At 55.2% G+C, this 17,261-nt stretch overlaps 1 protein-coding gene across 1 annotated transcript in view; it reads left to right on the top strand.

The window, feature by feature from the left end:
• Positions 1–403: 403 nt before the first annotated feature.
• ALX4 (ALX homeobox 4) overlaps positions 404–17,261 on the top strand; it is a 49,124-nt gene continuing 32,266 nt past the window's right edge. The window contains exon 1 of the mRNA XM_081545034.1: positions 404–842. Coding sequence (XP_081401160.1) covers positions 422–842 — 421 coding nt within the window. The 5' untranslated portion in view covers positions 404–421. The remainder of the gene's footprint in view (positions 843–17,261) is intronic.

Raw genomic sequence — 17,261 nt, 5'->3', positions numbered from 1 at the left:
AGTAGCATCTCTTTAAGAGAAAGGAAAGGAGAAGGGGTGAGGGTGAGAGAGAAGGGGGAGTAGGCAGAGAGGAGGAGAGGGAGACGGAAGGGAAAAAGAAAGAGTCAAAAAAAAGGCACTCTCTTTTTCCGGTTCAAAAACCTTAAGAGGGTTTGGGAGATCTGGTCAACTTTCCGAAACATCTGAATCTTTTTACAGTCCTCCGTTCTTTCCCTGGGCCAGCTGTGGGGAGGGAGAAGGGAGAGAAAGGAGGGGGTGAGGAGCCAGAGAGAGAGGCGTGGAGGGGAGGAGGGGGAGCGAGCAGGCCGGCGCGGAGCGCACAGCCACCGCCTCCCGGCCTCTCCAAACTCCCGGCCAAGGCGCGCGGTGGCGTCCTCGCGCTCTCGCTCGCGCCCCCGCCCGTCGCCCGCGCGAGCCAGGCATGAATGCTGAGACTTGCGTCTCTTACTGCGAGTCGCCGGCTGCTGCCATGGACGCCTACTACAGCCCGGTGTCGCAGAGCCGGGAGGGCTCGTCGCCTTTTAGGGCATACCCCGGCGGTGATAAGTTCAGCACAACTTTTCTGTCGGCCGCCGCCAAAGGGCAGGGATTCGGGGACGCCAAGAGCCGGGCCCGCTACGGCGCGGGGCAGCAGGACCCGGCGGCACCTCTGGAGAGTGGCGCCGGGACGCGGGGCTCCTTCAACAAGTTCCAGCCGCAGCCGCCCGCCCCGCAGCCGCAGCCGCCCGCGCCGCAACCCCATCTCTACTTGCAACGAGGCGCCTGCAAGACGCCCCCGGACGGCAGCCTCAAACTCCAGGAAGGCGGCGGCCACAACGCGGCCTTGCAGGTCCCCTGCTACGGTGAGTGCACGTGCGAATCCCTCGGGGCTGGGGACCCCTGGACCCAGGGCTCCGGGACCTTCGAAACGCTATCAACTTGCGGGAGGCGAGAGTTGGCGGGCTGGGGAGGCGCGGGGCCGAGCGGTTTGTGACTTTGGGTCGGAGAATGGTGATCCACCGCTCCGAGGGGACCGGGGGTATCCGTCCAGTCCCCTTGGGATCTCTGCCAAGGGCACGGAGCTTTAGCTGTTAAAACTTAACCCGGGGTCCGTTTCTCCGTTTCCGCAAACCACTTGCTTTGCGCTGCCTGCCGGGCCGGCTTCGAAGCGGATGCTTCGCAGCACCGGCTCCGGGAGTACGGCGGGAAACAGTCGCCGCGCAACGCTTGGGCGCCGGGTTCCGGGGCCTCCGAGGCCTGGCTCCTGGCCGGCTAGGAGGCTCCTCGGGCGGCGCTGCAGGTGGGAGCACCGCAGGTGCGGAGCCTGGCCGGGAGACTGAAGCGCGGCCAGCGGGGCGCGCCGGGGATGCGGTGGCGCAGGGGCGCCAGCCGGGCGCGGGTTCGAAGACGCCCGAGCCCGCGGATGACCCGAGTCGGGGTGGCTCGCGAGGCGGGAGAATCAGTGTTCGCAAGCGCTTCGCCTTGGGCGATCACCGGGAGGCGGCCGGCCTCCGAACCACGCTTTAGGACCGAGCGGCTGGGAAACAGGAAGCCACAGAGCTCCAGGCGTTGTGGTGCTGGGCAAGAGGGAAGGTTCTGGGTCCTGATTAGGGCCCAACGGGAACTCGAGGCCTAAATGACCTCCAAGCCCCCTTGAACGCAGCCACGGGGACGCAGGCCTGGGCCCCGGAGCGCCGCGGCCATAGAGGAGGAGAGAGCCTCTCAAGGGCGGCCTGCGGCCAGAACCTTCTCTGCTACAGGATCGGCACTGGTGAGCCCCAATCTGGCAGGGAGAGAAACAGAGACGGGTGGGAGACTCTCTGGGCTAGGAGCGCTGGGTACACCCGCTCCCCCTTGGGCCACGGCCTTCACACAGGGCCCTGGAAATGAGCTGGTTCTGACAGGACAGTGGTTTTGGCTGCACTGATCCAGATGGGATGGAGAGACACCAGGCCCCGGGGGCAGAGGTGAGACGTGGTGGAGGCCTTGGCGACTGGAATAACCTTAGGAAACAACTTCTGCGGATGCTTTTTTTTTACACTCAGGCTGGAACTGGCTCCCCACAGGCTCAGAACAAGTCCACTAAGTGGTTGTTGACACGCACAAACATTCACAGGGTCGTACTCTTGTCTACACTTGGATTCTGCACAGACTAACACACACACACACACACAACCTCTTGTTTAGGAGCAGCGGGCTCATACGCACGCCTAGTACACTTGTGTGGCCTCGCACAGAGCTGCACACCCTCAAACCCAGAGAACAGACAGCAGGTTGAGAGCTCCGGGGCTTGCCCCACTTCCTCTACCTTGCCTCTCCACCTTCCTGTTGGAATGAGTTCAGGGGGCGTGGATCACAGCCGCAGCTCCACACAGGGGTTCCTTCCACTCTCAGGCAGCGAGGGGCTCTCACCCTGTCCACAGGCCCCTGCTTGCCCACGCCCCCCGCCCCCGGGGGCTCAGGCTTCCTCCTCCCCCAAGCCCCTCCTGGCCTCTATCCTTTGGGAACATTAGGTGTGGGCATATCCCAGACGGAACGTCCCATGAACAGTTTTCTCTCCCTCTGCACTGGTTTTTCATGTTATAGAGAAATCCCCCAGCAAGGCATCTGAGAAAGTAGGCAAGGTGAGATCCTGCGCGGCTCCCAGCGTCTCATTTGGAAATGTTTTTGGCTTCGGAGGGAAAGGGGAAAGTGTGAGACCCCTCTGAGCACCGCCTCTGAGCAGGGCCCCCACTGCCAGTCTCCATAATGCACCCTCGATGGGCAGTGGCCATGGGGCTCCCCGAACTGTGACCTGCGAGTGAGAAACTTCTCTAAAGCCCCGTTTTCCTCACCTGCATCCCAGGGAGATGACGGTCAGGCCTCACTGGGTAGTAAATGTCCCCCCCAACCTCCCTGGCCCAGAGAGACAGCAAGAGTCTAGCCTGCCCCCTCCACGTTCCTTCCGTAAGCCTCTGTGCTGCGTTGGGAACCTGTAAGCACCCAGTTGTGAGGACAGGGCAGGCGCTGACCCTGTGCTGGTAAAAACCCAAAGCTGCCACTGCCGGTTGGGACAAAAGGCAGCTTGGAAACACCAACAGGACTCCACTCCCCGGCTGTCCAAGATGGAGGCACCGCTCAGGGCATAGCCACAAACTACGGACAGCTCTGCTTATTCGTTTCCTTCTCTCAGCAGCTGCTGTCTCTCTGGCCAGGAGGAGATTTCTAGCTCTTGTAGAAAAAAAAAAAAAGGCACATTAGGCCCAAGAGGAGGAAACCGAGACACCAAGAGGTGAGGTTCTGACACCCACAGAGGCGACTGGGCAGAGGGCCTGTGGAGCTGGCAGCACACAGGGACCCTGAATCACCCTGACACGGTTCTCTCCCTGCATACGTGAGAGCGTGTACCCTAAAGGGGAAAAGTGAGTAGAAGGGGAAAAGCCTCAGAGGTTCCCAGGAGCTTTGGGAAAGGCAGAGGCAGACTCAGCTTTGGTGCTAGACTGACTGTGGCTCGGACCCCCACCCAGTGGAGCTTCAGTCTGGCAACTACCTTTTCAGCTCTGTTGGTCCGGGGGCCAGAGGCCAGTTCCTATATCTGCATAACTGCTCGGAGCAAAAGTGAGGGTCTGAGGTCTTCTCCTCTGGGAGCCAGTTCTTGGATCCAAGCGCTCCTTGACCGGAGAGGTGTGGGCCTGGGGGCTGCACTGGGGCCATGGCCAGAGAGCCTGGAGCAGGAAGCCGCCTGCAGTCTCCAGTGGTAGGGCTTCTCGGAGATGCAGAACTCGGAGGGGAGACACTTATCCAGGCTGCAGAAGTCCCTACCCCTAACTGCGCCTCCGCTTCCCCGTCAGTATTGAAAGGGCCACGAACAAGGTGACTCCACGGTTCCCTTCAGGCAGATGCATTCGCGTTTTTATGCAAGAGCCCCACCGTATCCTGCCTACTGCAACCCCGACCCCACCAGGTTCCCTGGGGCTACACTTCGGCCTTCCAAAGTCCCTGCATGTCCTGGCCCATCCTTGGCCGCTTGAGCCCCAGGAGACCCGCCAGGTTGGAGATTCAATGTTTTTCAGCTGCTCGAAGAGCCTCATCCCCGCAGGAGCTAGGACCCTGGCATCTCGCTGGCAATGGGGGCCAACTCTCCAAGCCGCCACCGCCGCCTCCCTCGGCACCCCGGCCCTCGGCCACGCGCCCCGGGACGCTTCCGAAAGCAGCCTTGCTACCTCCTTCTCTTTCGCTTTCGATTCGGTGCACGCAGGTTTTCATTGCTAGCCGATTGCTACCTTCCCATCCCGGTGCCTGCGAAAGCAGTGCTCTCAGCACAGAGGTCTTGGGAGACCAGGGCCGGGCCGGAGACCCCTGGGGCGCCACCGAGGGGATGGTCTTGATTTGTCAAATTAGACGCAGTGATTGAATGCTAGAGATATTTATTCCCCCCCTACTGACAGAATCCACACAACACGAAATGTGTAAACTCCACGTGAGTCATAGTCAAATTAAGCCAAAGAACCGGAGTGTGCTTTGTGTAAGAGGGATCCCCAAAAAGACAGGGAGAAACTGAGGGGCGCGCATTAGCCTTAAGAACCCGAGGATGATTGTGGGATGGTGAAGGGAAAACTCAAGCGTAGGAGCTGTGACGTCCAGGATCCCCGGGTCAATTGTGGGGTGGGGAGGAGAGGAAGAAAGACGCTTTTAATTTTTTACTTTGTTAATTCCTATAGCCGTCAGTCTGCTCGAACAGTCCAGCCCAAACACATACCATCTTAAATAGAAAAACAGGAGGCCTGGATTAAAGGTCTCCTATTTTTTTAAATCAGTTGATGTGTCTTTATTATAATTTATATACAGCAAAGCAACCGGTTAAGTGAAACGTTGGAAGAATTGTTAATTAGGTGCACACGGTATAAATACCATGTGGATGGAGATACAGACCATTTACATAGTGTATCCCTAAATGAAAACTAGGGTGGGGGATTTTTTTTTCAGTTGTTTCAAGAAAATTTCAGAAGAGACTTCGGGGGAGTCAGAGAACCTGCCTCCCTCCCGATAGTGGCGTTTCTTGAGAGAATAACCTTGCATGTCAGGCATTTGCACGGTCCTTACTCTTGCAAGGGAACGACCCGCTGCCTCTTGCCACGAGAGGCTCGCCTGAAGCCGCTGAAGCCCCGAGTTTTGTGTGCTGCAGAGAGGGGCCACGACAGGAAAACAAGTTAAAAGTACCAAACGTAAAATTTCACCATTCTCCGTGAGAACTTTCGTTTCAGAAAGCAGCTGCGCGCACGTTTCCCCGTGGTCATACCGTATTCCCTTGGCCTCAGCCCTTTTCTCTCTTCCCGCTAATCTGCGTGCGGCTTTGTTTCGGTGACAAATTGAAATATAAAATGGAAATATAACGGCCTTCGCGTCTACGGGGGCTTGGGGGAGGGAGGGAGTGGTCCCGGGCATTTGTCTGGGGTTGGGACTTTTCCGTTCACCTCTGGTCCAGGGTGCCCGAAGCGGCGGGCAGAGAAAGGATAGGAAAACTGCCGGGATCCCCAGCGGCTCCGAGGGCTTGGGGTGGAGCGCTGCGAAGCCGAGCTGCAGCGGGTGCCCCTTTCATGGCTGTGCCTTTCGTGGCCGGGAAAGGGGAGTTGGTAGGGTGGATCTGGGAGAACGCCTGGCTGGAGGCAGCCTTAGCGTCCTCGGCTCCCACGACCCCCGCTCCCCACCAGGAAACCGAAGGACCTAGGCACTGGCGGTGGGAGCGAGCGTGGTCCTGTATCTGGACCCAGCTCACCAGGTGCCTCCTGGCCACATGCTCCCGCCCGCTTCCCGGTTCCCCAGGAGGCATTAAGGTTACAAGGCGGGTCATCAGATTCGAAAACCAAGACGGGGGACTCAGCTGTGGATGATACAACCCAGCGAATTTAGAGTGAAAGGCATGCTCCCCCCCGCCCCCACCCCTTGGTATGGGGCTGTGGGCCCCACTGGCCAATGGCTGGTCCAGACTATACAGTTAGGAAGAGGGCTTTCCTTCAAAACAGGGCCTTTTTAGAGAAACACTTCTGTCTGGCCCACAAGCCTTCCAGCCATAAGCTGGTGCTTCTCAGAGATCTGAGTTCCTGGTGGTCCCCCAGGGGCCTCCCCTCCAGAGGTGCAGCCTGTGCCCTCTTCTCTCTCCTGCAGATGGGTGGTGACACCCTCACCTCCATTCCCTGGGGTGGCCGCGGGCAGCTGACTCCGTGCTGCCTGGACGGTGTGCTCTCCAGGAAAGCTGACTCAGTGGTCGAGCCGAAGCCTCCAGTGTGTCCATGGAGGGGTCGCGAGACCCCAGACGCACCAAAGGCCGTGCACCCTGCGCCTCCCTGGAACATTCTGCCACCTTCTTGGAACATTCTGCCGCCTTAGCAAAGACTCTCTTCTCTGCCCCATCCCACCCCCCACCAGCAGCGCCAAGGAAGAGAGGGAGTCGTGCAAGGGGAGTTGAGGCTTGGCGGGAGAGGAAAAGAGATGTGCAAAGAGGAGGCTCGAAGCTGTGAAAGGCTGGGGACTGGGCAGCGGGCGGTTTCGGAATCTGGCTCTAGGGGCAGCTAGCAGGGTCACCACGGCGCATGAGAGGAGGGTTACGGGGAGATACCATAACCCTCCCGCAGGAGGATTGCTGACAGAGGCGCCACCACCCGCCAACTACCCGGTTTTCCCCACAACCACACCTCGGTCGGTCGTGCACTGGGAACCACAGCATTGGGGCTGCTGGGCGCGGGGCGCATTGCAGCCGTGCCTTTCAGAAAGAGAGGGAGTCGGTGAGCATGTCATCGGATTCTTAAAGCGGATTGTCCTGGAGCGGGTTTCCTTCCAAACTAGGGGTTCGGGAACCTGGGCATCAGCCCCAAGCACCTCGAAGATGAACTGCCGGGGTCCGGGTCGGGGCAGAGCAGCAGGTTGTCCAGGCTGTCCGAGGGCAGGGCTGTGCCAGAGGAGATGGAGAGGCTGTGGAAGGTTTGGGGCGGGCACTAAGGTCAAGCTGGGCACATGTGCAGGGCAGGGCGCACAGTCCAGGTTGAGATGGTGGTGGGTCTCCACCGCGGTGTTCTTTACTCCCTGCACGGCCTTGGGTCCCCTTCCCCTTCTGGATCCAGATTTTATTTCTATGAAATCCGGGAGTTTGGACAATTTCCAAAGGCCCTCTAGGGGTTACTGTGCTGGTACCAATTTGGACTCTCCCCCTCTCCCGCCCCACCCCGTTTCCCTGCCCTCCTCACCCTCCTCGCTTTTCTTTTGTCAGGGAGGAAGCTGTGAGCACATCCCAGTACCTTTACTGGTGCGGGCGGAGGACTAGGAGTGGGTGTGAGCGCGAGTCCCGCGTGACTGTGGGGCGGTGTTCCCGGCTCACACTCATCTATCCTGGACCTGCTCTCCCAGGATGATTACAGGGACCATGTGTGCGTACCAATTCGTGTGCACACCTATATGGAAGCCTTGCGTGCCCTGCAGCACTTGCAAGGATGCACCCAGTATAGACAGCGGTGTGCAGGTGAGAATGAGCACCTGCGTGGGATTCTGTGTCCCCACCCAGGGAAGGGACCATGCTTGTGGTCAGTGCAACCACCAGAGTATCGGGCCGGGAGACGGTGACAAACAGCCTGTGCTTCATGGCCCGTGGCCTTCCCTGTTGCAGGTCGTGGCTCCCCGGGGAGGCAGAGTCTCCCTGGGGCCCTTGGGGGTGGAGTGAGCCCCAGCGGCTTCCTAGAGCTCTCACCCAGCCCACCCACACCGCAGTGGGGCCTCCTCCAACCTCCAGCTCTTGAGCGTTTCCTCAGTCCTGAGGGAGAGAAACCAGTCTCGGCACCATCTTTATGCACGTTGCAGATCTTACTTGGCTTCTCTGGTGGCTCAGTGGTAAAGAACCCACCTGCTCATGCAGGAGACGCGGGTCACCCCTGGAGAAGGAAATGGCAACCCCCTCCAGTATTCTTGCCTGGGAAAATCCCATGGACAGAGGCAGGCCACAGTCCACAGGGTTGCAAAAGAGTCGGACATGACTTAGCCGCTAAACAACAACAAACTGAGGCCTTAAGAGGAATGGAACCCCACAGGCGAGTCAGTGGGAAGGAAGGAAGGACTGCAGAGGGTAAGGAAGAAGGAGTTGGGGGCTACCTCTGCCCCCTCGCCCACCATCTCCTTTCACTGTAATCCATCCAGTTAGCCGCTCACTCTGTGTCTCATACACACTAGGTGCTTGCTGTTTCCCTCTCCTTCAGAAATTAGATGGGCTCCACCAGGAGCTCCTGGGGTTGCCAGGGCAACAGCAGAGCACCTGATAGGATCGCAGGAACTCATTCCCAAAATGACCTAGCAGGGCAGGGACTCCTGCTCTCTGCCGGACTCCCTAACTCGGGTTTTGTTTCCTAAGTGTGTGGAAACCAGGCAGTGAGAGCCCAAGGGCATTAGCGGAGGCCACATGACCTACTTCCTCCTCTGAGGCTGACCATCTGCCAGGTGGGGGACCTCGGTTGAGTCCAGAAGCTTGGAACTCAACCCTCCAACGTGATGGGTCCTGGTGTCGGGATGAGCGTCCCACCCAGTGTCGGAAGAGACGCCAGACACCTCCTGGCCCAAATGCCCAGTTTTCACAGAGAAGGGGACCGAAATGCCTAGCTCCAGTTCCTCACCAAACTTTGCCTGTCCCTGTGCCAGGCCTCCTGGAGGATTATGTGAAGCCTCTGCCTTCAGGTCTGGATGGGGAGACAGACTAGTAGCTTGGTTCACTGCAGTTAATGGGTTGGTGCTAGAGAGGGGAAGCCCCAACTCTGGCTGGGTGGAGAAAGGCATCAAAACTCACCCCACACTCAGGTGGGTGGAGCTTTACCCAGGAAGGGGAGGGCTCAGAGTTGCCACAGACCACCTGGATCTTCTCTGGTGGCTGAAAAGCCCGTAGCTTCTTCTCTGCTTTCTCCTTTCCCCCCTCTGTGGCTTCTCCGGAGATCAAGAGATCTGGGTTCATATGTTGGCTCTTCCCTGGAAATTGCCTGTGTTTTTGAAACGGTCTGCTTATCTCTCTAGTTTATTTCTTCATTTGCAAAACGGGGGCTGTGGGGGCCAGTCCTGCCTCTGTGGGAGGAAATGTGAGGATGCAGAGAGGTGATATGCCTGCAGGGTTACCCTGCAGGGTGGTCACCGTCTCCACTAAGGACTCAGGGCCACTGCCTTCTCATGTCATCTTGCAGATGACTAAGGTATTTTGAATGGTGGTGGCAGTTGGGGGCAGGGGGGTGTTCTGATCAGGTTTCAGGTGGGAAAGGAGAGTTTGGGGCCTTCCTGGGTTTGTGGGCCTCCCTGATATCCAGGGGCTTCCCTGGTGCTTTAGATGGTGAAGAATTTGCCCTCAATGAAGGAGACCTGGGTTCACTCCCTGGGTCAGGAAGATGCCCTGGAAAAGGAAATGGCAACCCACTCCAGTATTCCTGCCTGGGGAATCCCATGGACAGAGGAGCCTGGTGGGCTACAGTCATGGGGTCAAAAGAGTCCGTCACGACTGAGCAACTGAGCACGGATATCCAGGAGTCTCCCTGGCCCTGTTTGCAGCCCCACCACTCAGCCACATGGGTTTATGTCTGGCTCACACCCCAGCACTCTTCTAGGACAGTTCCCCAGATGCCCTGCAAGAAGGGAGCTCACAGAAGGGCAGAGAAGAATGCCCCCAGTTCTATTGCACAGATCTCCTTTCAGGGCCTTGGTCTCCCATCTGAAAACCCCTGCCTGGGACTAGTTGATTTCTGAGGCCCTGGGGTTGTTCTGTGCTATTCCAGGCCTGGGTTTGAGGCATCAAGAAAGATGGTTGGGTCCCCCGTGATCCTGAGGAGGACTCTGGGCCCCACCACTCTGCCCAAGGCATTATACTAAGAGGCTCCTTGGTCCAGCCTGCAAAAGGGGGCGAGTCTGGCAGTCCTTGCTTGGCTCCCTGCCTCAGTCTTCCCATGTGCAGGACATGGACCATGAGGTCGTGAGGCTGGTGGGTGTGAGTCAGAAGGAGGTAATGCACTGGTGACACAGTGAGACAGCTCCCGGTCCCCGAGCACGCCTGTCAGTGCTGGTGTGCTTCTTCTGTGTGATTCCACTGAATCCCAGTCCAGCCCTGTGAGGGAGACCCTGTTATCACCCCTATTGCACAGATGAAAGCAGACTCCTAGAAGATGAGTAACTTACCTAAGGTGGGACAGCTTGGAGGCGAGAAGGCAAGTTCTTGACAGCCAAGGGTTCTGAGAACCCAGAAGGCATCCTTTTGTGGGGTGATCCTAATTGGATTTGAGGTCACTCTTATCCTAGCTCAGGGTTCCCTGGTGGTTCAGATGGTATAGAATCCACCTGCCATGCGGGAGCCCTGGGTTCAATCCCTGGGTTGGGAAGATCCCCTGGAGGAGGGCATGGCAACCCACTCCAGTATTCTTGCCTGGAGAATCCCCATGGACAGAGGAGCCTGGCGGGCTGCAGTCCATGGGGTCACAAAGAGTTGGACACAACAGAGCGACTAAACACAGCTCTTCCTATCTCAGATGACAAAGGACGGAAAGATTTGAGTTTACAAACATGGCCCCCAAAGAGCTCTTCCCATCCTCCCGTCTGGAGGTGCAGTGGCAGGGGGTGCGGAGGGTGGGGAGGAGGTCAGGGATGGGGTTGGGGCCCGGCAGGTCCGAGTCCAGACCTGACCCTGTGTCCTTGGGTCCAGCATCTTCCCTGTTCAAGTGTCCTGCTGCGCAGTCTTAGAACACAGGGTCAGGTGTGGCATCCGTGCCTCTTAACTGATGTGAGGGATTGCATCTTAAGTCCCAGAGGCCCCAGGATCATGCCAGAACCTCTGATCAGGGCAGGGTGGAGCTGAGGACCATGTGCTGGAGCAAACATGGGGAAATACCTGCCTCCTGGGGAGGTTGAGAGACTGCATGAGGCTTTGGTCTTACAAAACGGTTTTTGTTTCTAACTTTTTTCCCAGAGCCTGGAGCAGGGCTTGCTGTACACACAGGTGCTCAGTGAATTTTGGGAAGGAAGGGAGGAAGAGAGGGAGGGGGAGAGAGAGGAGGGAGGGAGACAGGGAGGAGGGAGGGAACCTTTCCATCCTCTCTTCCTTCCTCCTTTTTTTGAAGGCGAACCCGACTGCTAGTTCTCTCCTACTCTGATGAAAGATATTTCCTGCGGGGACCCCTCTGTAGCGTGGTAGTAGGGAGACCTTGAGTTAGACCTTCTGTTTTGCACAGGCCTGGGGTCGTCTCAGGCTCTTGCAGTTAGAGGAGCACCTTCCCCCCAGCCCGTTCCCCTGCGCCGTCACCTCAGAGGCCATGACTACGGTCTGGGTGCCTCATCCCCCAGGTGGCTGTAGTCATGTGGGCAGTCTCTCCCTCTCACCCACCCATACACACCCTCTTCTCCTCAGGGCTCCCCCCATCCCTGCAGTGAGTTCAGGGCCCCTGGTTCTTCCTGCGTCTGCCCAGCAGGGCTGCCCGAAGGGTGCTGATGCTCCTTCCTGGGTACTCCCACCTCCACTCAGCCCCGCCCCACCCTGAGGTACTGAGATTCCACCCCCAGGGGATGCACCCTTCTGTTCTAGCCTATATGCCATCCTGAGCTTACAGCCCAGATGAGAAGAAGTATTTAGACTTGAGCCCGGGGTGGAGTCAGCCCTCGCGGGTGGTGGCCACGATGCAGTGGGCCAGGCATGGAGGAGGGCGGCAGACGGAGAGGTGGAGGAGACTCTGATGGAAGGGCTCCCCCCACCCTCTTTAGAGAAGGAATCGGGCACAGACAAAGCTGTGAGTGCTGTGCTCCCAAAGGCTCCTCCTCCCCATCCAACACACCCTGCTGCCGGGGTGTGCCCCTGTGTTGTTGGGGGTGGGACACTGGGCAGTGAATGAGTTAATTCCTGCCCACGGGGACCTAAATGTGTAAACATGGCGGTTCTCGGGAAAAGTGCAAATGGACTGGGACTTAGTGGGTAGGGGCATTTGAAGTGAGCTTTGGAGGTCGAATAGGAGTTCACCAATGGCAAGAGCTGGAAACAGCACTCTAGAGTCAGCAGAGAGAACTTGGGTCAGGAAAGTACATGCGATGCTTGGGAAAGAGCAGGTGTGTGACTTGTGTGGGGCATGATGGGTACAGGCAAGAATCAGCCTGAACAATGGCGGGGGCAAAGCAGAGGGGGCCATTCAGTTTCTGATGAGGGGTTCAGACTTTGGGAAGCCCCCCTGGAAGCCTCTGAGCAGTGCAGTGAGAAGCTGCGACCCCAGACTTGGTGTGGCCTCTTTCAACATTCAAATCTTTATTTTAATCAGGGGTAGTTTTTATTGTGGTAAAATATGTGCTGTGCTAAGTCATGTCTGAATCTTTGTAACCCTATGGACCATAGCATGCCTGACTCCTTTGTCCATAGGATTCTCCAGGCAAGAATACTGGAGTGGGTTGCCATGCCCTCCTCCAGGGGATCTTCCCCACCCAGGGATTGAACCCCCATCTCTTGCATCTCCTGCATTGGCAGGAGGGTTCTTTACCACTAGTGCCACCTGGCAAGCCCGTGGTAAAATATACGTAACTTAAAATTTACAATTTTAAGGATTTAAAGTGAATAGTTCACCGGCATCAAGTACATTTGTAGTATTGTGTGACCATCACCACTATTTCCAGAACCTTTTCATCATCCCAAGTGGGCCGGCCCATTAAACAATAACTCCTCATCTCCCTCCCAGTCCCTGGAAACCTCTATTCTACTTTCCATCTCTGAATTTTCCTATCCCAGGCACCTCATAGATGTTGAATTACACAATATTTGTCCTTCTGGGTTTGACCATTTGTATATGTTATTAACCATCTGTCTTTCTTTTTTGGAGAAATGTCTATTTATTTGCCCATTTTTGAATTACATTCTTGGCTTTTGTTGTTGAGTTGTAGGAGTTTTATATATATTCTGGATGTATCTATATTTGTATATTTATGTGTGTGTTGGTTGCTCAGTCATGTCCAACTCTTTGCAACCCCATGGACTGTAGTCCTCCAGGCTCCTACATTCATAGGATTTCCCAGGCAAGAATACTGGACTGGGTTGCCATTCTCTTCTCCAGGGGATCTTTCCGACCTGGGGATCGAACTCTGGTCTCCTAGATTACAGGTGGATTCTTTACCATCTGAGCCGCCAGGGAACCCTATATATATATGATAATCCCTTGTCAGATATACGATTTGCAAATATTTTCTCTATTGCTGTCTTCTTATTTTTCAGATAGTGTCCTTTTGATGCACATAATTTTTTAATTTTGAAAAAATCCAATTTATCAATTTTTTCCTTGGTTGCTTGTGCTTTCATTGTCATACCCAAGAAATTATCACTAACTCCAATGCCAGGAAGATTTCCCTTATGTCTTCTAAGAGCTTTATAGTTTTGGTTCTTAAGTTTAGGTCTTGAGCCATGTTGAGTTAATTTTTGTAGAGGGTGTGAGATAAGGATCAATCTTTATTCTTTCGCATGCGGATATCCACTTTTCCTGGTATCATTTGTTGGAAAGATTGCCCTTTCTCCATTGAATGGTCTTGGCAGCCTTGTCAAAAATCAGTTGGCCATGTATTTGAGAATTTATTTCTAGGCTCTGTATTTTGTACCACAAGTCTGTCCCCAGTGTGGCATGGCCTCCTGAGATGAAGGTCCAGAGTTCTAGAATACGAGGAACCTCATTAAGTCATCCTGCTCAACCCCTCGCCTCCAGGCCAGCGACTGACCTGCCAAAGAGATTCAGCTCTGGGACACATTTGTTTTCCGGGAGCCAGAGCTGATGAGAAGGAGGGGAGGGCAGAGCTAGCGGCAAGGGTGCCCATGCCCCAGCCTTGGCCTCTGACTAGGCCTGTGGCTCTTTGGGAGCTGACTCTCCCATGAGGACATGGCCTTGGGGTAGATTCTCATGTGTTCTTGGGGCCCACACACTACCTTCTGAGAGGACCAGATCGGAGAGGACTCCGTTCCATAAGATCATCCCAGAGCCCTTTCCCCGTGGGGCTGGGAGGAGCCCCCGGAGGGAAGTCCATGCACCCCACCCTGCTCTGTACTCTTGGGACCATGAATGTCTTGAAGATTTTCTGTTTCCTCCTCATCAGAGGCATCTGCTGCTCCCTCTGCCCCACCCTGGTCACCCCAAGCTCTGTCTAGTGAGTGGCTCAGCCAGGGACCAGGTAAGATTCCACGTCCCTGGTGGGTAAGCAGAGGGGTAGGGGGCAACAGAGAGGTGGCTGCCACTGCCAGTGGAGCAGTGAGAGAGACCAGTACTTCCTGCCTCGGGACCCCCCAGCCCAGTTGGTTAAACAGAGGCCTGGTCTCCTGGCCAGGTGGAGCGGGTTGCCATTTCCTCCTCCAGGGGATCTTCCCTACCCGAGGATTGAACTTGCCTCTCCCACGTCTCCTGTGTCTTCTGTGTGGCAGATGATTCTTTATCCTCCGAGCCTTCAGAGAAGCCCAAAGGCAAGTACAAGGCGCAGCTTCTAATGCCTTGGAGTCTTTTAGAAACTGTGTTCATCCTACGGTTGGGCTGTGCCGGCTACCTGAAGCTTCAGGTGCCTTTGGTTCAGTGAGGCCAGTATAGCCAGGACCTGGGAACAGATTTCAGCCTGTCCAGCTGAGTGCCTTGGGCAAATGAGTTGACCTCTTTGCCTCAATTTTCCTTGTCTGTAAAGTGGGCATATGAATCATATGTACCATGAAGGAATATTGTGAGGATTGAGTAAGGTGATGTAGGTAAAGAGCTTACGGCAGCAGAAGTGCTCAATAAATGTTAGTTGTTATTGTTGATAATAGGATGTTGCTGGAACTTTGAGTAGGTGAGGCCGGAAAATTTGATAGACAGTTATGGTTGACTTGAATGCATAAAATTGGAAAATGAACAAATTACTCCCGAGTCTATACTGTGTAGTTGACAAAAACGTTTTAAAATACAGATGAGTGATGAGAAAAGGGTGTAGGCTGGCTGTCTCCCCAGCATGGGGGCTGGAGGGATCAAGGAGGGGAGAAGGGTAGTCCTAGGCCCCTCAGACCCTTTAAGCCACATCTGCTGGGGAGTTTAGGCCCCTCTTCCTTAAACTCGCCAGAACTGACCGCTCTTGGAATGGCCGCCTCGTTTGCTCAGCATCAGCTCTGTGCCAGGGATCAGGGGCTGCCTTGGAGAGACCTTGCCTGCGTAGACAGCCAGGGCCAGGGTTTGCCTAACGAGCTCCCCAGGACTCAGCCCCTCGGATAAGATTACACGAAGCCACCTTTGTGCTCCGTAAGGTACATTCCCACTGTTTCATGCGATGCGTCATTTCCCTGACAAGTATGGTGCTGGCGCTCAGTCGTGTCCGGCTCTGTGCGACTCTGGATGTGTGGCCAGCCAGGCTGCTCTGTCAATAGGATTCTCCAGGCAAGAATCCCGGAGTGGGTTGCTATACTCTCTTCCAGAGGATCTTCTCGACCCAGGGAATGAACCTGCATCTCTTACGTCTCCTGTATTGGCAGGCAGGTTCTTTTCCACTAACACCACCAGGGAAGCCCTGAATAATCTTATCCATCTTTATCAACCTCAGAAAACTTTAACTGGCAACCTCACAATTAATTCAGCCATGATTTTTCCCTTCTTGTTCAAGGGGGGAAAATAGATTCTTGCTTTTGAGGCTTGTAAATGATTCTTTAGTTTAGCACGAACACATCTGGAGGAAGAAAACACTTAATTTGGTGGGAAAAACATTATCTCTAGGCCGATGCGGTTGTTCTACAGACTGAAACATTTAGTTACTTAACAAGATTCATTTAATTCAGTTATTTATTGAGTTGGTTGTTTAACAGGTATTTTTTGAGTGCCAGATGTGGGGACCAGAGTTTGTCGAGTTTTCCTGTCTGTGATGAAGATACTGTCTAATGGTGGAGGCTGCCATGCATCCACACTTGGCAATACTTTGTGAAAAGCAATCGAATTATTAGGAGTCATTAGGTTAGTTCGGGGGCTTCCCTTGTGGCTCAGCTAGTAAAGAATCTGCCTGCAATGCGGGAGACCTGGGTTTGATCCCTGGGTTGGGAAGATCCCCTGGAGAAGGGAAAGGCTACCCACTCCAGTATTCTGGCCTGGAGAATTCCAGGGACTGTATAGTCCATGGGGTCCCAAAGAGTTGGACATGACTGATCGACTTTCACAGAAGAAGAAGGGGAGTTTGGAGGAGGGCATGGCAGGGAATCTACAAAGAGGAAGTGGTAACAGACTGGGGCCTGGAAAGGTGGTTGGAGATTCGCGGGCAGAAAGGTCCCTGACGTAGCCCTGAATCACGGAGGTTAGTTTCTATGTGACAGCAGCGCCAGTCGTAGCGGAGGCTCATTTCTGGAATGATCCCTTTCGACACTCCCCACCCCCAGGTAGCTTTCGGGTGGTATGCCGGGTGGAGGACAGCGGAGGCCCCCACAGAGAAAATTCTTCTGGAGTTGTTAAATATTGGTGTGTGTGTGCATAGGAAAGTCATCCGGATGTTACCAAGTGTCTAAGCAGGAGCGAGGTTTTTGTAAGGAGCTCACAACTGCTCTGACCTTTGTCAACTGGTGTGTAAGCCACACTGTCTTCAATGCAGTGCTTAAAATTACGGTTCTCCTTTCATGGCTGTACTGCAAGTTGCAACCTAACCTAGGTCGAAATGTATTTATGGAAGGGGCTTTCTTGAACATCAGCTAGCAGTTTTAAATGTCTATAACAAATGACAAACAAAATAGTTTCAATGTTTCACCCCATTTATTTCTCTGTTATATGTATGTAGAAATGAGCCTTGATTGGAAGGGGACTGGGGTGGGGAGGGCTGCTTGGCACAGGTTTGTGGAATGTTCTGGGCAGCTGGAGCTGGGAAACTTGAGCTGAAGAGGGTACACCTGGGGCAGGGGTGGGGGGAGGATGAGACCTTGCAGCGTGAGGGACTCTTCCGCGGTCTTGCAGCCGCCCTGGCCTAACTACCCTCCAAATAATAAGGCTGTTAATCTACCGTGGAGGATTCCCGTTGACAGACAGCGCACTGTGTATCAGGCAGAGGTGTGCATTCCTGCCCTGGGCCTCCCTGAGACCTCACAAACATGCTGGGAGGCGGGTCTCCTCCCCCTTACTTTGCAGATGAGGAAACCAAGTCACAGAGGCCGGAGTCACTTTGCCAAGGCGCGCGTGGCTTGGAAGCCTCCTAAACAATCTCCCTCAGAAATTTCCCCATTTCTTTGATGGGGAGAGCTGACATTTCTTCATCGTCTGCACATAGCTAGCTGTACACAGCTTCGACAGCCCCCTCCAACCAGATCG

The sequence above is a fragment of the Giraffa tippelskirchi genome, chromosome 11, assembly GCF_054371585.1.
Source record: "Giraffa tippelskirchi isolate mGirTip1 chromosome 11, T2T-mGirTip1v1.2.pri, whole genome shotgun sequence".
Lineage (NCBI taxonomy): Eukaryota > Metazoa > Chordata > Mammalia > Artiodactyla > Giraffidae > Giraffa > Giraffa tippelskirchi.
Note: the sequence above shows the minus strand (reverse complement) of the source record. Positions and strands in the feature narration are given on the sequence as shown.